Source organism: Rhipicephalus sanguineus, chromosome 6 (genome assembly GCF_013339695.2).
Source record: "Rhipicephalus sanguineus isolate Rsan-2018 chromosome 6, BIME_Rsan_1.4, whole genome shotgun sequence".
Taxonomy (NCBI): Eukaryota; Metazoa; Arthropoda; class Arachnida; order Ixodida; family Ixodidae; genus Rhipicephalus; species Rhipicephalus sanguineus.
The window spans coordinates 14,264,865-14,292,565 of NC_051181.1; the positions used below are offsets into that span (position 1 = coordinate 14,264,865).

The following is a 27,701-nucleotide window of genomic DNA, read 5'->3' on the forward strand; positions in this document are numbered from 1 at the left end:
ATGTCTATCTCGCGTCGCTCTGACTCACCTACTTCTTTCGGCTATGTTATCAATAAAGTCAACCTTGAGTACGTAACTTTGTATGACTACATATTCAGTCAACCGTCAGCCTGTCCTGGCTTGCGCACACTGAATACATTGCAAACAATGTGAACAGAACCCTCGGCTACATACACAGAAATTTTTTAAAACCCCGTGCTACTTAAAATTACTACTATTCATAACCCCTTCATGTGCAAATTATCTTGCACTGTCTATGAATGCGTGAAATTCATATAGAATAATTCCAAGGCACTCAATACAGTCGAACCCACTTATAACGATCTATCGGTTATAACGACCATATTTGGGTGAACTTACGATTTTTTAATGCTAAACATTGAAGCTGCGTCCACATATAGCAAACATTTTTCAAAGCCTCTTACTTTTACAACGAACACTTTAGACACGGTCGCGGTAAAAATATGGCGCATACGAAGCGAAAGAAAGTTAAAACAGGCCTTCTAAAGCGCGAGAGGGGCGCGCGCTCGCGCGTGCCCCGCTCCAGTTTATTCGCGACTAAGATATCCCTGATCGGCGAGCACCACACGCAGATTTCGGACGCTGCGAGCGAGGTCGCTCACTTTCGAGCCTTTTCTTCAGTGGCAGAATGGCAGTGAGGAAAAAAAAAAAAAGTCACAGTTTCGCCGCAAGGGCGAAGCAATGAATGCGATAGCAAGGAACTAATAGTCTCAGTTGGAACAGCGCTTCTGTTGCAAAGGCGGCCGAAGCAGCGAAGGAAACTAGCGTGCTTCAAGTGTCGAGCTGTGACACCTGATAGTTCGCGCTCATCTTCTGTTTGTTCGTTTGGCGGCGTCCCTGAGCTCGAGTGACATTCGTACGCGCCGTAACATGAGCGCGGACATCACGGTGAAAGCGTGAAACATTCCTCTACCCCTCGCCACGAGAAAACCGCGCGAGCAGACAGCGGAAGAGCAAGCTTCTCCCATGCGCAAATATAAGAAGAAGCGAGCGAGCTCGCCGACGACTTTTAAATGCGCCCGTCGGGATCCTAGCGCCACCTCGCTGGTAATGAAGAAACGCTTATTATCGCCTGCTGTCTCCGAGTCCGTCCAGCGCTAAATGGTGTGTATATAACGCTCGCCGTTAGCTACGTGGAGGATCTGCGTTTCGTGGCGTAGTGGATAGCGCCGCTCGCTGCGGAGCAAGAAGTCCCTGGTTCGATTCCGCGCTTCGGAAGCATTTTTCTGAGTTATTTTTCTTTGGGGCCTTTATATATATATACATACTTATACATATACGGTGCATGACGGCGGCGACGGCGACGGCAAAATCCAGCCGAGACTGTCCATATAATTGCTATCGCAATAAAAAGGAGGCAGCATGAAGCCTTGCAGTCAGCTTTCGCACGGTAACCTTTCCTGACGCCGTTCTCTGCAGCTACGACCGCCTACGATGAACCAAACAATGCCTTGGAACGCAAGAAGGCATAAATGCAAGAAGTGATAACCGCGATAACTTTCATTGCATAAAGGTTCACTGCGTCCCTAAACTCGTCGACGCCACAATGTGCCGCAAAAGGTCGTCCGTCTTTCCGGTAACGGCAGAGACCGGTCGATCGGTGATAACGATTTCCGCGCGATTGCGGCGATGCCTTCGCGGATACGCACCAGAAAAGAGCGAAGGCGAGGTGGCGGCCGTCGATGAACGTGCAGTTATGACTTATAGCCCACAACCTTACATCACAATGATCTGTATATATCTGCTCGGCTGCGCGTGTGGCGTACGCCGTACACTGTGCGGATTGACGGCGGTGCGGGCGCGCCAAGCTGCCGTTTGCAAGTTCGCCGCGTCCTGCGAGACCGCTTTAAAGCGCGCCTCGGTTTGTAGAAACGAAAGTAGCTCGCTGTTGTTGAGCGGTGCGGGCACCAAGAAACGTCGATGCACTGACAGCGTGTTTGACTCGGTGACAACTCAAGTGCGCCGCGCATCGTCGTGCAGGGCCGCGAGAGCATCGCGGAGACGTAGTGTGCGCGTTGCTTGCAAAATGCTTGTTTTCGCCGCGTTGAACGAACAGGCTACTCGCCGCACCCGTGCACGGTCCGGAGTGAAGCAGGCGTGAAGAACGTACAAACGCACGCATACGGCATACAGCAAGCGGCCCGGCAGTGACTCCGCGAGCCGAGTAGGGGACGCGCTGCACGCAACTAGCCAGGAATGATCGGCTCAACGTGGCAGTACCGCGCGCTTCGGTGAAACGGTGTCAGTTCACAGCAAAGGCGGGTAATTCACTCGTCAGCACGTAGCGGACGTCGCTTCACGAAGCGAAAAGGCTTAGCTTGTCACCGGAGGGGTTGGGTGCACTTTAATAAAAGTGCACAGAAAAAAAAAAAAAACGGCTTGGCCGCTAAGCGCACGTTTTTAAAGGGATACTGAACAAAAATTTGAAAAAGCTACGAAAGCACTTACATTCGACTCGGACGACACGACTGTTCCTGTAAGCAGCGTTTATTTCACGTAATTTCGAGCAGTTGGCCGTATTTTTAGTGGATTGTGAGAGCGCGGCGGCTGCATGCCACTGCGCTTGTCGGCGGACGTGACGTCGAGTGCTCCAGCAAGAGGGGGGCAACCGGCACGCTCTCTCCTGCCCTGCCACTTCCCTTTCTCCACCTCTCCTCTCAAGAACCGAGGGTGGCTGGTGTGGCGCTGAGCCTCGTCCTCTTTTCCCCACATTGGAAACAAAATAGCGCTTATTCCTCAAAAACCGCTACAACTACCGAGCGTGTCGCGAGAGCGCAAAGATGCAAGGTGCGAGTGACAGTGGTTCCACGAGCGGTCATTGCGACTCCGAGTTCGACAGGCCTCCAAAACGGATGCGCCAAATACAACCATATGCGTGTGACCGTTCTGCTGTGTCAAGCGACAGCAAGGACGACGAGCCAGACGAGCCGCCATAGCCCAACGTGGGTCGGCAGCCGGGACGCGCCAGCAATTTACACAGTAACTCATAGTCACTATCCTCGAAGTGTTCGCAGCACAAGAAGTCACGCTTTGAAGGCACCCACGTTGGCTGCGATGGGCGCGCAGCGCGAATCCGTATCCTTCGAAGCTTCGGCTCTGTTGGAAAGGTATGACAGGGCACACCCTAGCGCAGATCAGCGTTGAGGCATTCTGCGTTGTGTCAGGTGCTTCACCGTTCACATTACGTAGCAGCACACAACACAGACGGCAAATTCGTAGACGTGGGCGCAAGCTCCGCTTGACAAAACAAATATACGGCCGAGAGCGCGGCAATGGCGTCGTTGGCTGCCGGTTGAGAACACGCACGGAGAACACCTTCCCGACCGTGAAAACACGTTTTGAGAGAGACGCGCGGCAGCGGGTGGCGGCTCGCGATGTCGATTGGTAAGCGATTTTGCTGCGAGCACGGTTGACGAGTCACTATCCGTAGAGTTTCGCGTCACTTCCTCTCTAGTTCGCGGCGCGACCGCTAGACGCGCCAATTCGCGAAAAATGCATTAAATTCATTATTTTCTGCTAGTCTCTGGCTGAAATGAAGGTTGTTTCAACAAATTTCAGCACCCAATCTTTCAATTGAGCCATTTATCTCGGCGGCGAAAATTTTGTTCAGTATCCCTTTAAAGGCGAGTCCATATACAACGAACTACTGATATAGCGACCACTTTTCGCGACACTTTCGAGTTCGTTATAAGCGGGTTCGACTGTATTACATTCCAAGAAAGAAAACAAAGTATTGTGTTGCACTGAGTGAGTTTCACTAATTAATTGTAATCAGCGAGCAATTAATTGCTTCATTATTCTGCAGTCATTCATGTTGCATTTTGACATAAAAAGAATGAAATCACAGGCTCCAAATGTGTGCACAATCACTTTTTGGTTACATTCATTTCGAGAAAAAAAAAAGTAATACTTTTGACGCTGGTTATGGAACGCAGCACGTTGAAAGACCCATCGAACATTGTAGTGCCTTCACTAAAGTAATCGGCTACAGCCATACCCAGCGCACTGAGGTTGAGTCAAGACATGCTGACTATACAGAAGGTTCGTCTAATGAGCAATGTCTCTTCCTCTCTTTTGTCCACACATCTAGCGTAAACAAACTGTGTACACAAACGTAGCCACCGCCGCTGAAGGGGATAATATACTAATTAGACCCAAGCTAGATTACGTGTAATCTGTTTGGGACCCTAGTAGAAAGATATTACGATACTTAACAGTCAGTTCAAACGAGGTCAGCACGTTTCATTATTTCATACTGCGACGTGCCATGCCGTTCTGCGCAGCTGCCACTATAGAGCGACAGCCGTCGCGTCATTTAGATAGGCTAGAGCGGACTGCGATTAACTTCCGATGGGCCCATCGTATCAGACAGTGCAGTATCTGATGATAGGTGTGCGCATGTTCTGTGTTGTCTTCTCAGCGCTTAAATAACTGGCAGCACGTAAGCTGTGGGTTGTTCTTTGGTGGAACGGCAACTGTGCATGGGCACGCCGCTCTGATCCTGTTAGTGTTCCTTTTGTGTCCTAAGCGAGAGGCACACGTACGCCTCCTTACTAATAAACCTTGTCTGCCGCACCCTCGTCTTCTGTGGATTCCAGTGACGACGACGCACATGACATCTGGTGGAGGTGCGGGGTATGTTCAGTAACCCCTCGTGCAGCCGTGACACCAGTCCTCACCAAGCAAAGGAAGACGACCAGAGAAGAAGCCGCCGACAGCTAGGACTTCCCCCGGAGCACGGCCTCCTTCCAGAAAAACCACCCGCCACGAAAGAAGCCAGGCCTGTCAAGATGAGTGAAGCCCAGTTGCCAACAGCCGTCGTATTGCAGCAACCCCGTGAACCCCCTAAATTCCGCGGAACGCCGTGCGACGACCCCGAGGACTGGCTGGAACAGTTCGAGCGCGTGGCGACCATCAACAAGTGGAATGACGAAGCGAAGTTGCAGTGGGTCTACTTTACACTGGAAGAGTCTGCGCGTACCTGGTTCATCAACCACGAATCCGTGCTTAGGACGTGGGAGGATTTAAAAGGCAGCCTTCTTCGGACGTTTTCAAGCGTCGCTCGCAAGGAACGGGCGGAGAGGCAGCTGCATTCATGCTTCCAGCTCCCTAACGAGAGCGTCGCTGTCTTCGTCGAAGAAATGAAGCATCTATTTGGTCGAGCAGATCCGGAAATGCCAGAGGAAAAAAAAAAAAAAACTCTGATTCCTTATCAGAGGAGTGAAGGAAGAACTTTTTGCTGGATTAATGCGCAATCCACCGCAAACTGTCTCCCAATTTGTAACGGAAGCTGCCGCCATGGAAAAGATTCTCGATGTGCGGCGGAGACAGTATGGACGCCCTGCTCTGGTAGACGGTACGTCGCCAGCCGAGCTTAATGCTGTAACCGTCAGCAACCTTCGGGACACCATAAAGGCTGTTGTGCAAGAGGAACTACGGAAGATGTTCCCGAGTTCGTCCTCAAGTCGCGACGTTGAGCGATTTCGTCAGACAAGAAGTTCAGCAGGCGCTGGGGACCGGACCATTAGTTCCACCAAGCCAGGAGCCTGAGTGGGCTCCACGAGGACCGCAAATTATGTCGTACGCCGCGGCCGCGCGCAACCCGGTGCGCCCCGCCCAATCGACGTACTCTCCACCGCCACGCCCACAACCAAATGTCTACCGACCTCCTGCCGAAAGAGCCGTCCCTAGAAAGTCCGACGTGTGGAGGACTGACGACCATCGGCCGCTGTGTTTCCACTGCGGCGAACCTGGTCACTTGTACCGTAACTGTTTCTATAGGAACCTCGGAATACGTGGATTTCACGTCGGCGCTTCACGTCCGCAACCTGGTCAAAGGCCAGCTGAGATTGAAGACTATTTGCAGCGACAAAGTTCGCCAGCGGGCCGCTACAGGTCACCATCTCCTTCGTCTCGCCGTTACCCATCACAACACCCTGCCAACACAGGAGCATCACGGGGAAGGTCCCCTAGCCCTCATTTGGGAAACTAAAGACGGCAACCAATGGAGGTGTGGTTGCTGCTCGGCGCACCCCTGAAGACCCTGCCCCGCCCGAAAGTCCCAGTGGAGCAACACTACCTGCAGCGTGTGAGAGACACGAGCGACATGTCAGCACTAAGTTCCGTCCAAGCCGCAACAGTACACCACGACAGACCTGCAATGCCAAGGTAAAATCGACGGATCTGGCAGTGAAAATCGACAACCGGGACGTAATTGCGTTGGTCGATACCGGTGCTGACTTCTCCGTCATGAGTGCGGTGTTCGCCGATCAGCTGAAGAAGGTGCTGGCTTCGTGGGAAGGCCCGCAGGTACGAACAGCAGGCGGTCACGTCATAACACCAAAGGGAAGATGCACAGCTCGTGTGGATGTGGAAGGGCATACGTACCCTACTGTTTTCGTCGTCCTGGACCAGTGCTCTCGGAAGGTCATTCTCGGTGCGGACTTCCTTTCGGCAAACAAAGCAATCATAGATCTTCGAGCTCAAACAATCACCCTGTCACCAGATACGGGCGTCACGCGAAATCCAAGTCCTGCATTATCAGCGGCGCTAATGATTCTCGATGAGCACGTCACATTGCCACCACGCTCGAGTGCTGTCATCCCCGTGGGCGCTGACAGCTGCATCTGCGCGGAAGGTTTGGTCGAGGCCAACCAGAGTTTCCTCTTTGAAAAAGGTTTGGCTATCGCCAGAGGAATCGTTCACATCGTTGAAGGAACCGTCAGTGTACTAATCCCTAATTTCTGCTCGGAATATCGTCACCTTGCAAAGGGCACCACTGTGGCACTATTCGAGACCATCCCGGACATAAGCGATGTACTCACGATCGACGACGCACTCCATCCTCATACACATGACGTGTTCTTTAACGTGAATCCGGCGTTGCCCCTGGAAAGATACGAAAGGCTGCGGAAACTGCTCTATAGCTACCAGGATTGTTTCGCCACGTCACCCAAGATCCGCCAGACAACGCTTGTGAAACATCGCATCATAACTGATGAAAATGTGCAACCAAGTCACCAATCGCCGTACCGTGTGTCCATGAAAGAGCGCGACGCAATCCGGAAACAGGTACAAGAAATGCTTCATGACAACATCATTGAGCCCTCCCAAAGCCCGTGGGCTTCCCCTGTCGTGATCGTGAAAAAACGGGACGGCACTCCAAGATTCTGCGTCGACTATCGCCGACTCAATAAGGTAACGAGAAAGGACGTTTATCCGCTCCCTCGAATTGATGACGCCCTCGATCGTCTCTGCAATGCCAGATACTTTTCATCTATGGATCTAACGACTGGCTACTGGCAGGTGGAAGTTGACGAAAGGGATCGCGAAAAGACGGCGTTTATTACACCAGATGGACTATACCAGTTTAAAGTCATGCCATTTGGACTTTACACTGCCGCTGCAACTTTCCAAAGGGCAATGGACACCGTATTGGCTGGCCTGAAATGGCAAACTTGTTTGGTGTATTTGGACGACGTCATAGTCTTCGCTCCATCTTTCGAGGAACACATCAGCAGGTTAAAAGTGGTACTTGATGCACTTAAAGCTTCAGGACTTACGTTAAAGCCCGAAAAATGCCGTTTTGCCTACGAGCAGCTGAAGTTCCTTGGTCACGTCGTCAGTTCTGCCGTCGTTCTACCAGACCCAGAGAAGACAGCTGCAGTTCGAGACTTCCCGCAGCCCCGCGAAAAGAAGAGCCTCCGAAGCTTCCTCGGACTTTGCACGTACTATAGGCGCTTTGTCAAGGACTTCTCGCAGGTCTCCGAGCCCCTGACACGTCTAACGAAAGAAAAGAGCTCGTTTGTGTGGGAAGCACCCCAAGAAGAAGCGTTTCGGGAGCTCAAAAGACGTCTTCAAGCGCCCCCTATTTTGGCCCACTTTGACGAGAACGCGGCAACAGAAATCCACACCGACGCCAGCAGTGTCGGCCTCGGTGCCGTTCTTGTTCAAAGGCGGGACGGACGAGAACACGTCATCGCCTACGCCAGTCGATCTTTGTCTAAGGCAGAGTACAACTATTCCACGACCGAAAAGGAATGCTTGGCAATTGTGTGGGCAACTTCCAAATTCCGCCCATATTTGTACGGCAGACCTTTTACCGTCATTACCGACCACCATGCTTTATGCTGGCTTGCAAACCTAAAGGATCCATCTGGACGTCTCGCAAGGTGGAGCTTGCGGCTCCAGGAGTTCGACATATCGGTAGTGCACAGGAACGGAAGAAAGCATTCCGACGTAGATTGTCTGTCTCGAGCCCCGGTTGAGCAACCACCACCGTGTGCAGACGACGACGCCAGTTTTCTGGGCATGATCACCGCTTCCGACAGCCGCCCAACAACGGGCCGACCCTGAACTGAACTGTCTCATTGAACATCTTGAAGGAAAACGTACGGAGATACCCAAAACTTTCAGGCGTGCTCTTCACACATTCTGCTTAAAAGACGGTGTCCTTGTGAAAAAGAACTTCGACTCTAGGAAGAGCACCTACCTTCTCGTCGTGCCGTCGTCATTGCGTCAGGAAATCTTGCAGGCGTTACATGACGAACCAACCTCCGGGCATCTTGGGTGTACACGAACGCTTTCGCGGATCCGTGAGCGTTACTACTGGCCGCGCATTCTAGAAGACGTCAAGCATTACGTACGGACGTGCCGAGAGTGTCAACGCCGCAAGAGACCGCCAACAAAACCCGCTGGACTACTCCAGCCACTTCAACCAACAACAAGGCCCTTCGAACAAATCGGAATGGACTTTCTGGGACCCTTCCCGACGTCTACCGCAGGAAATAAGTGGATCATTGTGGCGACAGATTACCTGACTCGCTACGCAGAAACCCGCGCCCTTGCTCGAGCCACTGCTGAAGAAGCCGCCAGATTCTTCGTTCACCAAATTGTCCTGCGCCACGGTGCACCTCAGGTCGTTATCACTGACAGAGGGACAGCCTTCTGTTGCGAACTGATGCAAGCCATTTTGCGGTACAGCCACACCACCCATCGCCGAACTACGGCACACCACCCGCAAACTAACGGTCTCACAGAACGGCTCAACAAGACCCTGGCGGACATGTCGATGTACGTCGATGTTGAACACAAAACATGGGATGAAGTGCTCCCATATGTCACCTTCGCATATAATACGGCCGCCCAGGAGACAACCGGGCTGACACCATTCGCTCTTGTTTACGGACGGGAAGCGACAACGACTCTGGACGCAATGTTGCCGCATGTAAACGAAGGCGACCCGAACCCGGACGTAGCGATATTTCAACAACGCGCTGAAGAGGCCAGGCAGCTGGCTCGACTGCGAACGGCAACCAAGCAAGCGACGGATGCCCGACACTACAACCTGCGACACCGCCATCAGGAATACACACCCGGCGAACAAGTTTGGCTATGGGCACCAGTTCGCCGACGAGGCCTCAGCGAAAAGCTTCTGCGGCGTTATTTTGGCCCCTACAAAATTGTTCGTCGCGTAGGGCCACTGAACTATGAAATCGTCCCGGATGGTGTCACAGACTCCCAGCGTCGACGTGTGCGGTCTGAAATTGTTCACGTCGTGCGTTTGAAACCCTATTATGCGCGCTAGCAGACATTATGTGCCCTTGTTCCTGTATCTTTTTTGTGCAAAACTTCAGTACCTTATGACTTCAGTGCTTGCTTTCATCATCGAGGCGATGTTTTTGAAGGGGGGAGCAATGCCACGTGCCATGCCGTTCTGCGCAGCTGCCACTATAGAGCGACAGCCGTCGCGTCATTTAGATAGGCTAGAGCGGACTGCGATTAACTTCCGATGGGCCCATCGTATCAGACAGTGCAGTATCCGATGATAGGTGTGCGCATGTTCTGTGTTGTCTTCTCAGCGCTTAAATAACTGGCAGCACGTAAGCTGTGGGTTGTTCTTTGGTGGAACGGCAGCTGTGCATGGGCACGCCGCTCTGATCCTGTTAGTGTTCCTTTTGTGTCCTAAGCGAGAGGCACACGTACGCCTCCTTACTAATAAACCTTGTCTGCCGCACCCTCGTCTTCTGTGGATTCCAGTGACGACGATGCACGTGACAATACTATTCCCACACAGCTAGCACTTGACTAATAAAATCGGACCTTGGACTCATTAAAATTCGCAACTTGGAAGAAAAATTTCTCATCTGTGCCCCCTTTCAAAAATCCTTTACCAAAATAACTCACTCAAACAGGAACTCATTTCAGAACCTTCGTAGATATCGTCACATATTTATCATCAGCATAAAGCTGTGATTCTTTTTTGCCGCACAAATGTTTTTTCAGAATGTTTTCGAGCGGAACTGCCTTCTTCCCTCCATCACCTGCATTGAGGTCACGTCATCTTTCCAGGCTGCAATAAATGATTATATCTTGAGCTTCTAATAACCAACTAACATGTATTCTCGTTACTTGTACCCACCCTCCTCCATAAAGCCTTTCTGCACGCCGAGGGTAACAAATAAATAAACAATGTAATGAAGTGACAGCACCCGTCCCTCTGTTCTGTTCCCTCCTACGTCCTTCACCCTAGTTGCCCGAACACCGGTGTCGTTCGTCATCACATTCGGCCATGACTGCGAGCGCGGTGGGCTGCCGACAATGTCTCTGGTGGGCGGCACTGGCTGTTTCGGTGTGGCCAGACTTGGCCATGCGGGGACTTGGCCTGGCAATTTGCCAAAGGTGATTCCGGTGGCCGACACTGGCTATGTCGTAGCGGTCGCAGGTCTGGGACACGCTGCGGTCTGGCTTGTAGTACTGCCGATGATGACGGCTGACTGTGTCCTTGTGGTAGCATGTTTGAGCTGGTTGTATGATGAGTGCGGTCGCATGGCTGATGGCTGCATCTCGAATAGGCACATATCTGCTGGAAAAACGATACGAGCAGGCTCAGACGTGTATGCACCCTACGTCATGGGTGTTCAGAGGCATCTCGCTGCTTGTCCCTTCCATCTTGTCAATGCCCAGTTGATCAATGACAGATCCCATAGAGAAAACCACTACGTTGTGATCCACGCGGCCTTCCGGGAACACAGTGGCAGTCCGGATCAAGTGGTTCTTGTCGTACACGGGCTCACTCACTAGGGGGCAGCGCTGGTGGACATGGTGGAACACGGCGGAGCATGTTCTCATTGAATGTGGAGATATCCACCCAGGTGTAGTTTGGGCACGAGCCTGCATGATGCCTTGGGTTTTAGAAACGACAATGGAAAGCTGAACAGCTGAATGGAAGCTGAGACGGTTAGGGTATTGGTGGCAGAAAATTAGAGAGAAAGGACAAAAATAAATATTGGAAAAAAAAATAAGGACATTCTGCCGTCAAGGGCAGAGAATTGGGCTGCGAATTTAAGCTTTTTTTTCTGTAGTAAGATAGATTTAATTGAAGTAGACACACTAGGACGACACTAAGAAAAAGAACAGTGAAGGGAATTTTTTTGTTGTCGAGCCTGGTGGCACACTTGTCACTGCCGCGTTATAAAGAGGACGCTCACAGCATCCATCCATCCATCCTTGGCTTCTTCTGGCTGGGGTGTAGGCTCAGCCAGGTTTGGGTCCCCACTTTATGAAACGAACTGACCCTCGACGAATGTGGCATCATCTATCACTTTGACTTGAGTGATATGTCGCTTAGCAGCAGGTGAGCGTCTGTGCATTCGGCCGACGACTGCGTTGAAAGTGGAGGACCATGCTTTGACGCAACAAGAACGACCTCTTTCCCATAATTCGCAGACAGGTCCGGCTTCCGGTGTGGCTGCGCCCAAAGTGAGGGCCGTTTCTCTATCTGTCACGGGTGGCAAGAGATCGCAGTGACATGCTCATACAATGATGAGCTTCGGGATTGCTTCTCCATCGGTTGTGAATGTCCTGAAGTGGTGCGCCTGTCCGAGAGCAGGTTGTTCTGCAGGTGAGCTGCAATGCACAGTCGCAGCCCCGAGGTGATGCCCCATCCTTTCGCCATTGTAATGAAGAGACCACACTCGTTCTTGGGCCAGCTGTTTTATTCCCTCCCCTGTTTCACTCTAGCTGCCCACGTGCCCGCGTCGTTCTTCGTCATTACAATAAATACACCACCTGCTGCTGGAACTCCATACAGTGCTACTCTCAGTGCAATCAGACATTCTTCTCTCAGGTGCTCTTTATTTATACAAAAGCCTCTTTCAACAGCAAGGGTCTTAAAAGGATAAAGAACCCCTTATGGTTTGTACATAATCGTGCAAATACCATGTACATGGCAAAACGGCACAAAGCAGTGTCCCTGCACAGAGCCAACTCACACTGAGGTGGCACCATCACTCTCGCTGCCACTGACGCCACAGCACGTTCAACAAGCAATCACTACATGGGAAGAAAAAAAAAAGTTCAATTTTGGTGACAAGAGTGAGGTCACTATGCAAGTAAGTCGACCAATATGCGTGTAGCGAGTGAGGTAGACGTGACGGCGGCCGACGTGGCCGTGTCATGGTCTCGCCACTTTATTTGTAAGGCGATTGCCGAAGCGGAGCGGCGGCGGCTGCAGCGTCCAAACCGTCAGGAGCGTGGGCACGTTCCTAACTCCTCGCGCCTCGAGCTCTCAGCATGAGCTGCGCGAGAGGCGCGGCGCGTAGGTGGTAAAAATGATGATGATGATGACGCTACATGCGCTACGTTGTGCTTAATATGCGGCAGATGCAAAAGAGTGACCAGACACTATGGCAACTGGCTTACAGCTCTTGAACATTTAACTGGCTTTTGCTGCTGCTTACCGCATGCAAAGAAGCACATCGATTGGCTGTGTGCTCCTGTGCTTGCAACGAGCAAACACTTAATGTCCTTGCACAATTGTAGGTCGAGACATATTACCTAAATTTGAATTCTGAAATGCAGTTTGCAAGGGTTGACGCTTGGGAAAGTTGGTGTGGATTCATTTCAAAATGTTAACAGCGCATAGAACGATTAGGAAGCGATGAGACAACAGAGGTAAAGAGCGCTGGAATTGAATTCTGAGGTTGGGCAATCCACTTACAACGAAAACCGAAGCTAGTAACGGCAAGACAAAGAAGAAATCAGGGACGCTGTGACATGGTTACAACATTACGTTTACTTTGTGGCTGCATGCATGCATGCCCTGAAGAAAAAAAAGCTTTTTCTTTCATTTTCAAATTTTAGCAAGCCGCTGTTTGCCTTCAGGAGTGCTGCTACTGAGTGGGAAAGCGGCTCTAAGGGAGAGCAGCTTTACTGCCAGCGATCCACACTACCATAAGAGCTGCGTGCGCACCATTTTCAAAGCGGCGATCGTTGATGGTGGAAGAGCCGCACTCCTGACGGTGAACAGCACCTCAGCGGTGATTTGTTCGGGGAGCAGCGAGAGTTGATGGGACATTTCAGTATCTAGCACACACACAACACAAGGAACAAGTGACGACCGACTAGACAGGCGCTAACTTCCAACAGATCTACTTTCAAAGTGTCACATACATATGGGGTTGATGACAAGGCTGCGCAACCACATTTGTCACATTTTACATCAGATACGATGAACAGTGCAAAGTAAATGCCTCCTAAAAATTATAACATTAAGACATGATTTGTACTGCCCTTTGGCCGCGTCGTTCGCGGCTTGTGATTAAGATAATTTATTTGTTTTTTTTTGTTAGATCAACCGATGGTGCACTTATGCACGTGTCCCCCAATTCAGCGAGCGACGTTTGCCGCTTTAATTATTCTTCTTATGGTTAAAGCAGCGCAAACAACACAAAGAAGGAGCGCTGTCTCCTTCTTCGTCCGTGTTGTTTGCGCTGCTGTAACTATAATGGAACCTTGCCAACTAGCCCCGTTGCCGACCTTGCTTTATTATTTCTCATGTGAGTTGCTTGGTGCTCCTTGCTACGACATAGCATTGCGGGTACTTGGGCTTGCACCCGCAGTTTCTGCGGTGGAGGCTAAGATAGCCTGCATTGCCGTTTTGCACATTGTTGGCATGCTCCCGCAACCTGTCGTTCACCAAACAGCTTCTCTTTTTGATGCGCACTTTATTTTTTCACTGTCGTGTTTGGCAAGCGGGTGAAAATTAAGATTTTCCCTGGCCCCCTCCCGCTCAAAACCAGCCTTCCTCCCATCTTCGCAATGCTCTCCATTTCCTTGCCTTCGACTGTCCTCTCGCGCACTACGATTGCTGGCGTGTTGGCACCCACCAGAGTCGCTGACCAAAGTTTTGTCATCTAGCATGCGGAAGTGAGCATGGGCTGATAAGCTACATGCAAATCTACCTGCGCTGCCAGATCAATGCCCGGGACGTTCCATGTGCCACTGTTGTGCTTGAGCGTAGTGCTGCATCGTCATGTGTGACCGAAAAGCTTTCGGCCCTCGTTCACAGCCGTGTTCAAGAGGGCTGCCAGTGCCATTCTGCATGCCGAATAAACAAGCAACTGCGTGGCGGGACACGTCTTTGGAGTTTCTGAATGGATGGCATGGCAGTAGTGACTGCGGTGTGACCAAATTTTCAGGCGATGCAAGGTGCCCAGGGTTTCACGGGTTGAAGTCTGGATGCTTTCCAGAGCTTGCACCACATGTGAACGAACTATGTGATCGGCTGGTGACATAAGGCTTTCGAAATGGGAATGCCGAGGACGCACTTTCACACAGATTTTCATGCGCACTGCTGGAACCAGTTAAAGCCAACACCTGCTGGTTCCAGCAGCATCCCAGGAGAAAACCAGTATCCGGTAGGGACCAGTATAGGAAACCAGTAGGCACCATGCTGGGACCACTATAGTCAGCAAGCTGCCTGCTGGGACCTTGATTTGATGCATGATTTTGGGGGATCGACCTACATTCTAGTTGACTTACTATCATGTATGTTGTATATGCCACCACACCCTGTCCGACTATGCAGGAGAGTCGGAGAACTGCGACGTAGACCGCAGCAGCCCAGTACATGAAGCTCCTCCGGTTATTACCACAATGAGTACATATACAGATCTTCAAAATTGGCTAGCGCGAAAATGCACAAGGACTGAGAAGGAACACTGATGTACAGGACAGGCGCTACTCGCAACTAAACTTTATTCAGAAACGTCTTCCTACATATATACACAGCCGAGTGGCGCGCGCAGGCGCAATACACATGACAGTCGACATGCTAATCAGTACCGGGAAGCCAAAACATATTCGCATTACAACCAAGTGTCTAAGAACAGTCTTTCCTTACTGCGCAGAACAACAGAAGTGTCACTGATACATTCACGGTCTTTCTTTTTAATATGATAAGCCTCCATTAGTTCTCTGGCCAGCGCATTCCCACTTCTGCCCAGAATTCGAATGCTAGACAGCACTGGCTCACAGGCACAGGTCCTACAATGCGTAGGCAGATGAAAAGTCAAATTATTCTTAACAGAGCGCTCGTGTTCCCGTGCTCGATCGTTGACGCAACGACCAGTTTGTCCGATATAAACCTTGCCACAAGTGAGTGGGATTTCGTACACGACGCCTACGGCGCATGTGACGTAGGGCCGGACGTGCTTTTTTCCGCACGTCGGTTTTTTTAAGTGGTCCCGAAATGCGCGGGCATAGCCCAGCCAGTTTATGCGGCGCTGAAAAAACTATAGGTACATTGTACCTATTTGCCACATTTTTTAAATTGTGTGCCACTTTGTGCACATACGGCACCACTTCCGGCCTTTTTTCTGCACGAGCAGAGCCAGGCCTCTTCTTCCCCTTCAGTTTCTGAAGGAGGGTTTCGGACACAGCAGTCAAGTTCGAGCAGGGGAACCCAGCCGCCTGTAGGCGCTCAATCTGGCTATTAAAACTATCCTGAGCCAAGTGAACGAACTTGACGAACTCTGCTCGAACTTGACTGCTGTGTCCGAAACCCTCCTTCAGAAACTGAAGGGGAAGAAGAGGCCTGGCTCTGCTCGTGCAGAAAAAAGGCCGGAAGTGGTGCCGTATGTGCACAAAGTGGCACACAATTTAAAAAATGTGGCAAATAGGTACAATGTACCTATAGTTTTTTCAGCGCCGCATAAACTGGCTGGGCTATGCCCGCGCATTTCGGGACCACTTAAAAAACCGACGTGCGGAAAAAAGCACGTCCGGCCCTACGTCACATGCGCCGTAGGCGTCGTGTACGAAATCCCACTCACTTGTGGCAAGGTTTATATCGGACAAACTGGTCGTTGCGTCAACGATCGAGCACGGGAACACGAGCGCTCTGTTAAGAATAATTTGACTTTTCATCTGCCTACGCATTGTAGGACCTGTGCCTGTGAGCCAGTGCTGTCTAGCATTCGAATTCTGGGCAGAAGTGGGAATGCGCTGGCCAGAGAACTAATGGAGGCTTATCATATTAAAAAGAAAGACCGTGAATGTATCAGTGACACTTCTGTTGTTCTGCGCAGTAAGGAAAGACTGTTCTTAGACACTTGGTTGTAATGCGAATATGTTTTGGCTTCCCGGTACTGATTAGCATGTCGACTGTCATGTGTATTGCGCCTGCGCGCGCCACTCGGCTGTGTATATATGTAGGAAGACGTTTCTGAATAAAGTTTAGTTGCGAGTAGCGCCTGTCCTGTACATCAGTGTTCCTTCTCAGTCCTTGTGCATTTTCGCGCTAGCCAATTTTGAAGATTATGAACCAACTAGCCCAACAACGTATACTCTTAACATATACAGATGTATGTGTCAGGTGACGTGACAAGGCATGTGCCATCTAGGTTATGTAAACATACTGCCGAACACCACAATTCCCCCAACAAAAACAGTCACTTGGCAAATTAACAACTCCGAACATCATAAACACTCGAATGTTTTTGATAGTCTTTAAACCATGACGGTGACCTTCAGTTCTGGAATGTCTCTTTGAACAGGTGCCTGAACACGGCTGCTGTGGTTGGTCATGGCATTCCTGTTGTGGCTTGCCAAGCGGTGTTGCTGCTTCAGGAGAACAGCTTCTTGCAGCTGTGGTTGGTGTAACTGGTCAAGGGCAGGGTAACAGGCGATTCCAGGTGCGACCATCATTAAGTTTGTAAGTGTCTTGACCACATTGGTCAATGGTGGTGAACGGGCTTGAGTAGCTAACGTGGTCTGGCAACCTGACTTGTGCTGGTTGACCTGTTGTTAATGCCTCGTCGACGGTCGGTCTTGCTTGTTGCTTTTGTGCTACCCTGCTGCAAACGAATGTTATCACTGCCTGCTGGTCTTAAAAAAACTGTTTACCTGGCGCTCCTACACGATCCAGTTTGGTTCTTGGATGACGGCTGTGCAGAAGGAAGGGAGGCTTTACAAATCCTGTGGTGGCATGCGGTGTGAAACGATAGACTCCCTAATATTCCGTGATGGCTTCCTTCAGAGGCCGACGTCCACACGTACACACCTGAACATGTACTTAGAGCACACGATTAAACGCCTCCACCTGGCCATTAGCTTGTGGTTGGTAGGCATGGACGATGCCGTGTTCCTGGAGAAAACTGTGAAACTCACAGGCTGTAAACTGAAAACCACGGTCACTCACAATCTCATCTGGGTATTCTTCCTTCCTAAAAATGTTTCATAGAAAGGAGAACTGCTGTGGCAGTAACTTTCGCTGAGAAACAAACCTCTGGCCACTTGCTGCTGAAGTAATCGATGGCCATAATAGCAAAGTGACACTCAGCAGGCACATTGAAAAAAGGGACCACAATATCGATTCCTAGCTACTGCCATGGTGCGGATGGGAACATGTGGCTGCAGAGGTGGTGAAACTGGTTTTGCTGACTTGTCTACGGATCGGCATGCGCCACAGGACGCAATCAACTGCTCTACGTGTTTGCACACAGCAGGCCGCCATTATAGCTCACGCAGTCTTGACTTTGTTGCTCCTGGATGAGACTCATGAGCTGCGTCAAGCAGCCGTCCAAGGAGAGATGCGACCAATTTGTCTCCTTGAAGCACGAGGTCTCCAATGACTCAGAGCTCAGTCTGGGGTAAAGCACTGCACGGGCCGGGCCCGCTTTATGAAGCCCGAGCCCAGCCCGGACACGTGGTTCCAAGCTCGGGCCTGGCCTGGGCCCGGGCGTACATGACCGAACCCAGCCCGGCCCGGGCGCTTGGTTCCAAGACCGGGCCTGGCCCGGGCCCAGGCGTTCATTACTAAACTTATCCAGGGCGCGTGTTCATGACCAGGTGATTTAAAGCTTACACAAGCCTTAACATCAGCAATTCGACCAGGATAGCCACATATAATGCGGTCTACGCCTCTATAGGCGCAACGAAGGACGCGAGCATAAAATATATTTGTTTACTTACAGATTGTACCGCATCTGCTTGTACCGTATGTGCTACCGTATGCGATTGTACTGATTTTTGTATAATTCATTTTTCCTCACGCTGAAGCCATGTTCGTTTTTGTGGAAAAGAAAGAAAGGTAGGACTTCAACTGTTTTTCTGTTTACTTTGCTAAGCTTTTTAAGAGCCAGCTCTTTGCACGCGTGACTTCATCTTGGCACAGAATGCCTTAGACCATACAATGCATAACGTTTATTTATTTTTATTTTTTTATTTATTTACAAAATACTGCAGGCCCAAACAGGGGCCCAAGCAGGAGGGGCAAAAGTACATGAGAAGGCACATCAAATAAAGGCAGAGCAATCGCATACTCAACAGAAATAACACTGATAAATATAAAAAAGAAACTGCAGCATAAAATAAGGCAAAAACTGCATAGTTTCTTTAGAAGGGGCACTCCAAATTGAAGCAACAAAAGTACAAACATAATCGAACGAAAATTTTCACACACTAGAAATAAGACCATGTTGCAAAAGCACGTCATACATAGATATACACACAGAGGCATAAAATAAGGCAAGTGACATTGGCTTTTTAGACTAGGGAAACAGGAAATAACAGATAATGAAGGTATAAGAAATTGGTACATCATGGTCAGAATTTCAAATATGTGTGGTCGAAGGCCCGACTTAGGCCTTTGAACGAGCGGGCCCGAGTCCGGTCCGGCCAGCAGCCTCAAGCCCGGGCCCGGCCCAGGCCCGCACTTTAAAGCCCGAGCCCAGCCCGGGCCCGCCGGAAAACGCTTCGGACGGCCCGGCCCAGCCCGGGCTTTTGGGCCGGGCCGGGCCCGTGCAGTGCTCTAGTCTGGGGTGCTCAGTCAGAGCACCCCGTGGAATGGAGCGGCCTTGGCAGGTAACACATCGCTGCTGGCCATGCAGAAGTCACCCACTTTATGACCTGTTGCAGCAGCGACAAACACCACATGAGTAATGCATGTTGGGACAACAGAAATGGTGTCCCTTCTCTCTTGCTCTTCCGCATGAGCAACAGTACTTTAGTCAACCTTCTGGAATTCAGCTGTATAGTTGCATGCAAGCCATCTACTGTTGATATACAGCAGCAAGGCTTCGATAGTGTCGATGTCAAAAATATCAGTACCATCCTCGATGAGTCGTGAAGGGTTCCAGCAATTTCAAACACGAACACGAGAAAGGAAACGTTTCTTTTCTTGTGCTCGTGTTTGAAATTGCTAGAACCCTTCACTACTCATCATGTACCAACTGGCCCAGCAAACCACACTCCTAAACCATCCTCGATGACACAGAAGAGTATCTCGGCATGCCGACTCTGGAAGGAGACTGGCACCGCAAAACACCCTTATTCTGCGGTGAGGAACAACATTAGGTGCCACTGATGTTGGCTGCATAGGAGGGCATTTCAACCTCGAATACATGACTGTACTAGAATACTTGTGGGTAAGTCTTGCATGAGGGAGTTCCCGTATGCATTCCTGCTCTCGTCTGCCGGGAGAGAAGCAACACCCTGAGGTCGCCATATGTACCACAGGCTTCTCGGACAGCGAGGGCCCGCTCATCTGGCACACCACTCCGAGAGACACGCTGGAAACGTTTGCTGCGTGTTTTATTCCCCTCCTTGCATGCCTTGGAATCTGCCAGATGCCGTGACAAACCACAAGGCAAGCCAGATCTGTGCTGTGGTGACAGTAACCGTGGTGCTGTACAGGATAGCGTCCGACGTTTCTCCACGTTTTGAATGCCCACAGCTGATGACTGCAGCTCAGTTGAGGGTTTCATGGCCTCTTCAGGAGTGCAACAGCTGAATCAGGATTTGCAGCAATTTTTGGAGCAGCAAAATGTTGCTACAAAAATCCAAAATTGGAGCAGTACAACAAATAAGACTTACTTTTAAAAAGAAAAATATATGTACAAACTACTTAACATCACCTAACTTGTGCACAGTGCACGTGAGCACTGCTACTTATATAAAAGCAGTCTGTTGAAGCACCCCACAGTGCAAACAATGTCAAAGTCCACGTAAGCTTTCGAAGAGCTTGTCAAACCATCTGACAGGCGCTGCATATGCTATTGTGAATCTGCCAACCTGGCAACCTTGAAATTCGGGAGATTCATAACGCAGGAGCGAAAGCGGGTAGCGAAAAAATAAAACTGGTGTACGTTTCTGTTTATTGTTTCTCAGGGCCACAGAAACGTCATACATTGCTCTGAATGATTGCCAGTAATTTTTTGGATATCATAAATCATGCTCGTTATTATCTGGTGCGTGCATGCATGAGTATTTAAGAAACAAAATGTGCTGTGCCCCGTGACAGCGAGTACTAGTAGCCCCTTCTAAATCGTGGTACACTTTTTTGTACAGCAAAGGTGTATTGCAGCAAAAGTGGCTTAAGAGGCATTCTGCACGTGATAGAACAAGGCCAGGAAATTTTAGAACCGCTGTCCTTTTTTTTTTCTTTTCTTTTGCGGTGAGGTTAGGGTATAGTGAACTAGTGGTATGGTGTACTAGAATTGGGTAGTGTGTCGTCTTCGCAGCAAACCAAAGGGAAAACGGTGGTTACTTTTGCAGTGATGCTACCGAGGACTTCTGATTTGGAGCAATTTTTGGAGCAGCAAAATTTCCGTTTTGGAGCACTTTGGAGCAGCAAAATTTTCATCTTGGAGCACTTTGGAGCAGATAATTTTGCATCTGGGAGCACTCTGGAGCAGCGAATTTTACATCCTGGAGTGCGCTACAGAAGCATATTGCAATAAATTCAAGCACCGGAATATTACTATGGGGCTAATATTTCGATTCATTGCAAATGTCATGGAAAAAAGCATCTCAGGAGAACTCCATACTTCACTCGCTAATGAAAAAATAAGGGCTCATGCAGTTGAGTGTTCTGAATTAACATCTTCGGCGATTATTTTCGACACTAGCAAATAAACAGAATACCAGATCAATAAAATTGAACTTTATAAAATCGCACTCTAAATACATCTATGTTGTTATGAGCAGACATCATAGACAAACGCCGTGATGTACAGCAGTGCCTCAATGCCAAAGAGCCACACTGTCCCTAATGCATTCCCCTAAGAAAACTCCAAGGCGAAAGCCAGGTTCTTTTTCTTCTCGATCGACGGGTTGATCCTCCCCCTCCTTCTCTGCAAGCTTTCTGCACCTCACCTGGTTTTGCGCTAGCTCCATGATCGGCGCACCGATTACGGAAGCAGTGTAAAGCGACGATGTCGTAATGGCGTCATCACGTGACATCACGATATATGACGCCATGATGACGTCACAAGTTTTGACGATCTATGACGTCGTGATGGCGTCATCACATGATTTTTTGCATCAATCGATTGACGCCGCCGACGGTCAACTTCGTGTTTGATAAAGCATCTGATGCTTTCGCATTAATATTGCGTATTGAACATTAACAACCTGGCCTTACATACCAAACTGTCCTCCACCATGTCACCTCCTTGCCATGCGCGAAACAGCTTCGCTTATCATCCACTTCACAGAGTGAAATGGCTCCTCAACTTTTTTTAAATGTTTATTGTGATAACAATTATATGGACGCTCTCCGCGGATTTTTGTCGTCGCCATTGCCGTAATTTTCTGTATAAAGACCAAATTAATAACAACACCACGCGCATTCTAGCCGCGGGTAAAAGCTCGCGAGCGCTGGCGACGAACGCGGCTGAAGCGGAGATTAAACTAGCCGGCCGTCTGTCTCCGTCGCACGGACAGCGCATGAGATAACATCTTCCCGCGTGCGGGCCTGCCATCGATTGCTCATCAAACAGAGAGGAAACGCCCCGCCCGTCTTTCGTAAGGAGCATGAAGGGACGCCAGGGGAGCGGAAGGGGGGGGGGGGGGCGCATCGTTCGAAGGGCGCAGTCGCTTGCGCGCGCGCCATCTCGAGGCATCAGGAGACGGCTCGTAAACTTGCTGTGCTCTCAACGCTTACTTCATGCTTAGAGAACTCAGAGCAAGAAAACACATCGGTTCCTGGAGCAGCCATATTCCCTTAAACCAGTGTTTTGTTGAGTTACGCGAGATCGAATCCAAAAGAGTTAGCTGCTAGCCTTACTTCGTTTAAATATACAATTTGTTGGTATCGCATTCATTGCTTCGCCCTTAAAGGACCCCTGACAGCGAAATTTTTGTTGGTGACTTTTTGGCTGTAATTTGTAGCTTTGTGTCTGGTAATCTCTAAATTAAATCGTAAATGCTCTAGCGTATCGTACAACTAATTCTAGCGTAGTTAATTGTGACCATTTTAGCATCACTTCAAAACGCCCGCCTAAAAACCACAAGAAACTGGCGCCCCATGCGGGGGAGCGTCAAAGACCACGTGCACTCAAGCTGTGGTGACGTTGACAGCGCGGTTTTCAAATCGGGGCCCCGAGCGCGGTAGAGATTGAAAGTATGTGGGTGCCTCGGTATGGGTTAAACCTGTTAAGGGGTATTCAGACGGAGGAGAAATGCTCGGGGGGGTAAAGGCGGAGCCTAGTGACGTCAACTCGCGAGGAGAAGTCGCCACAAATGCCTCCCACTCACACGGACGGGGCGAACGGAGGGGGAGACCAGTGTTACCAGACTACTCCTGTGGCTTGTACCGCCCGTTTCACCAGCTGCCGACGACGATGACCCCAGCTACAGATGACCCCAACTGCAGACTGGACACCCACTGCCGCTCTCTGCAGGAGCAAGTGCAACAATGTGGCCAAACAAGAGCCAGAAATTCCGCCACATCCCCCACCGCCGGGGGATTGTTTGTCCTTTTGGGGAAAACGTCCCCGTCTCCTCCGAGGAGGCGCGGGGGGGTCACGCCCACTCGCTAATCCGTGACGTCGTGGTCACGTGATCCGCAACCCCCCCGTCTCCCCCGAGCATTCCTCCCCCGTCTGAATACCCCTTTAAGGGGTATTCAGACGGAGGAGAAATGCTCGGGGGGTAAAGGCGGAGCCTAGTGACGTCAACTCGCGAGGAGAAGTCGCCACAAATGACCCCCACTCACACGGACGGGGCGAACGGAGGGGGAGACCAGTGTTAATAGACTACTCCTGTGGCTTGTACCGCCCGTTTCACCAGCTGCCGACGACGATGACCCCAGCTACAGATGACCCCAACTGCAGACTGGACACCCACTGCCGCTCTCTGCAGGAGCAAGTGCAACAATGTGGCCAAACAAGAGCCAGAAATTCCGCCACATCCCCCACCGCCGGGGGATTGTTTGTCCTTTCGGGGAAAACGTCCCCGTCTCCTCCGAGGAGGCGCAGGGGGGTCACGCCCACTCGCTAATCCGTGACGTCGTGGTCACGTGATCCGCAACCCCCCCGTCTCCCCCGAGCATTCCTCCCCCGTCTGAATACCCCTTTAAGCGCGTGTCCCCTCACGAAAACTACCTCGAGAGCAGCCCGACAACAGAGCCAGAGGGGTGCGGAACAATAGGCCTCGCCGGGTGCCAGTCGTCGTATTGTGCACGTGCGCCCCGCAAACCTTCTGTGACGTCCACAATACTTGCTTTACACTTGGAACGTCACACGGGGCCTCTATCTACGTCATACCAGGATGTCGCAAGGTGCAGCCAACTCAAGTGAGCACTCACGCTTACTTTAAAACCAAATTAAGATATCTTAAAGGCAACGTTCGTCACTAATAATCGGTCAGATGTGCCCCCGTATACAGGAAAGTCAAACAACACAAAGATCTCGAGGTTTCAATTTTGGTGTCAGGGGTCCTTTAAGCGAAACTGAGTTTTTTTACCCGTCAGCTATTGACACCCCGAAAGCAAGGGGCGGACGTGTAACATGGGGTAGCCGCTTCACTGTGGGCCGTCAGCGACGGGCCCGCTACGGACAGCTGCGTATTTGCGGCTGCTCCGACCAGGATATATGCTTTTATTAATGAGATGACATTTTTAAAAAGCAAGCAAAAAATTCGAATTGGAACCCTAGCACGTGAGCTCGAAAGGGCAGGGCTTTTTAGGGGGTATTCACCGCAGAGTGATTAAACTCGGACGTGCTGGTATAAGCAATTACGAAAAAGCTCTTCCTAATGAAGATCCATGGATAAAGTATATCCGAGGAAAAGTGTGAACGCGTTTCCGCCGTTCGCGTGCTCTTCCATAAACGCAAAGCAAGGAAAATTCGATATTGTTCCATATATATACTGCTAGCGATCCCAGATTTCATTCCGCGATGTCCGGAAACAGAAGTGACAGACATTTTAGCAGCACACAAGTAGTTACTACTGAACATTGCTTTCCTTACGTGCCGTGCCACACTGGAAACGAGCTATCAGCAGCGTTTCTAGAACAGACGACGTCCGCCGATGAATCGCCGTCGCACTTTCTCGCTACCAATAGGCCTAGACGTCACGAGCCTCTGCGGAGAGCGCGTTTTGCTGTCGAACCAACTTGCAGAACAGAAGCTGCGTCGGCACCGTGCTTGGCATCGTGGCTTATTCGGGACGCACGCGCGAGCGCTATTTATTCAGCGGAATAATTCTTGGTCCATGGTTGCGACTTCTGCAGCTCGCTCTTGGGGCTGCCAATGTTCTGACGCGCCGGCCATGCGATTGCCGGTGATAGACGCCCCCAAACCCGAGACTTTGGCGCAGTTTGGCGCAATTTTCGTCGATATTATCAGGATGGCGCAGTAAATACAATTTGGCGCAGTTGGCGCAGGAGTGGAATCACTGCTTTTGCGATGGCACCACCAGAAAGGCGCCACGATCGAACGGTGTGGCCGGCAGGAACTTAAATTTGCATGACAAAAATTTCTGCCGTTCTTGAGTCAAATGGTCACGTAACACGATTGAAACTAAATATATTTGCAAGATTTAAACACTTAAACACATTTAGTTGCATTACTGCAATAAAGAAAGATGCTTCTGCGTCGTCTGAGCTTGCACAATTCCTATCGCAGAGCAGCATCCCGGATCGTCTGCATGCTTACTGTTTTGATTGCAAAAGGCATAAGAAAGGCCATCGCTGTTCATTCCATGCATATGCACGCTTGTCTAGCTATCACAGTAATTTGAAGTTATGCATAGAAACACACGAGGAGGTCCGGAAGGCTAACGTTAACAGCATCAGCTGAGTTGCACGACCACCCGTCACCTGCATCAGCCAGAATAGGTCACAAGGTTTTGCTCAGAAAAAATACAACGCTCAATGACGAATGCTGCTCCATTTCTTTAGAGATTTTACTCCTGAAAGGCGCGCCAACGAGCAGAAATGCAGCTAAATGAACCACGATGTATTCGAGGTGCTGCATTTATCCACGGTGTTAGAACCGTGCATTTATCCTATGCGAATAAGCCCGCGTAATTCCAATCGGTCTGCAAAAACTTGAATGCAGCAGGCTTCCTCAAACACTGAGTCTGCCACGCACACGAAAAAATTCGCTCATGCGTCATGAGAAAGAGAAGGGAACAATCAACAAGTTTCCCACGTGCACGCCAGACCAGTGCAGCAACTACAACTACTGATCTCAGAGGCTTCGTATCTAAGCTTACCACAAATTACTTCAGGAGGCGGTGTCAGGTGGCGACACAGTAGTACGGTGTGCTCTGGTACCGCAGGTTGTCATCGCAAAAAGAGCCACGTTTCCGGCGCCAGACGGCACACTACCCCATTCCAGTACACCATACTAGTAGTTAGGGTTATGATCTGTGCGTCTGGATTGGATTGGATCATGATGCGCAAACTGCAGCTGCTTAAAATATTTTCCATTTTTTGCTAAAATTAGCGGTACTGAGAAAATTTTTGGGGCTGGTCGGGTATTTTGGCATAGTGCATTTTGGCATATTTTGGCAACAAATTTCATGGTTTTGGCTCGCTTGCTGCAAAAATAAGGAATTGTATAAAATTGGCGCAGCTGTTGCACCCCTGCCTCTTCTCTATTGTTTGTAATAGCCAGCGCATGTTTTAAGATTCAGCCAAGTTTCTCCTAGAAGTATTACCAAAGAACATGGTTGGTAATTTTCGCTACAAGCTGGTCACGAACAAAATTGCCACCTAGCTCAGTGATGTTGCAACTCATGCCAACTCGTGCAATGCCATGACAAATGCTGCTGCGGTCTGCCCAAGGCGAGCTGTCTGGACCAGTGCCGCTCTGCAGAAGTCAAGTGGTCAGCCTCTGCATCGTACTCGTCGTTTTTCTTCTTTTTCGAATCTCTGGCAATGCGCAGTACAAGTGTTGGCCTTCCAACCCCAAACCTAATGCCACGCAGGTGGGTGGGCTTCACTCCCCAATGCCAGGAGATAATTTCTGAAAAGGCGGTGTCCAAGGCGCCAGCAGAAACTCGGACGATTGGTGCAGGCTCGTCGCTCTCATTGCGACCATGCCCTGCCAGGCTATGCTGGAAAGCCGGGGAACCTCGAAGTAAACCGCACAGCACAGTACATCAACCAACCCTCTTTATATACACAGATGCATGTGTCAGCTGATGTAATAAGGTGCATGCCTTGCCTCATGTAGGTTATATAAATACAACTGCTGAATACCAAGGTATGCTGAAACTAGTACATCTGCACTCACCTAAGTGCCACACCATCTGGAATCCCAGGGGCAGCCTTTCCTGCCAAGCCGTTGAGGTCAACCTCACCTGCACCATGAGGACAAGTCAAAAGCAAAACAGTGGAAACTGAGAACACTAGGCAAGAATCATTAGTACTAAGTATCTGAGCGCAGCCAGTGCTGAATGTTGTGTTGCTGCACTAGATGCCGCCCCTTCACTAAACAAAAATTGCCCATCAGGCATGGACATGGAAAATGCAGTTTGGAGGTGCAAAGCACTCTCTGCCAACATGAAGCTAAGCAAACTCACCTTTGTGAAAGCATCACAACATGGCCTCAACACGCAATAAACACGCGTTGAAAATTAAACAAAAAAGAACTACAAGACTCTCGATAATTCAAACTTGAGGGGACCTCAGGATTTTATTTGAATTATCGGGAGTTTGAATTATCAGAAGTTTTCATAAATATGACTCGGGGCAACACACCAACTAACACTGCGATGTTTATTGTTTCTCAGTGCCGCAGCAACATTATAGATAGCTCTGCATGACTGCCAGTAAAATTTTTAAACATCAGCGATAATAATGGTACTCGTAATTATACAAGGCGAGCGTGGGTGTGTACATAATTAAGGGACGAAATGTGCGGCATCCCAGGTCAGTTGCTAGCCCCTTCTAATTCTGAGGATGCGTTCTCGCATGGCATACTGCGGAGAAAGCAACTTTAAGAAACGTTTGGCACACGACAGATCAAGGCCAGACTGTATAGTCTTTGTTTTTCTCAGTCAGCACGCGATTATTGGTGCGCAAGGTTCGGCTAGTTTGGCCATTTTGAAGGTAGACAACCAGCTTTATTTGCGCCTGTTGGTAACAGAAAAATGTGAATGTT

At 50.0% G+C, this 27,701-nt stretch overlaps 1 protein-coding gene across 4 annotated transcripts in view; it reads right to left on the reverse strand.

Moving 5' to 3' along the window:
- The window catches only part of LOC119395608 (trafficking kinesin-binding protein milt), a 469,019-nt gene that overhangs the window by 26,866 nt on the left and 414,452 nt on the right, over positions 1–27,701 (reverse strand). For all 4 annotated transcript variants that reach the window (XM_037662593.2, XM_037662592.2, XM_049416698.1 and 1 more), the window contains exon 13: positions 26,832–26,898. In XM_037662593.2, the coding sequence (XP_037518521.1) occupies positions 26,832–26,898 (67 nt within the window). The remainder of the gene's footprint in view (positions 1–26,831; positions 26,899–27,701) is intronic.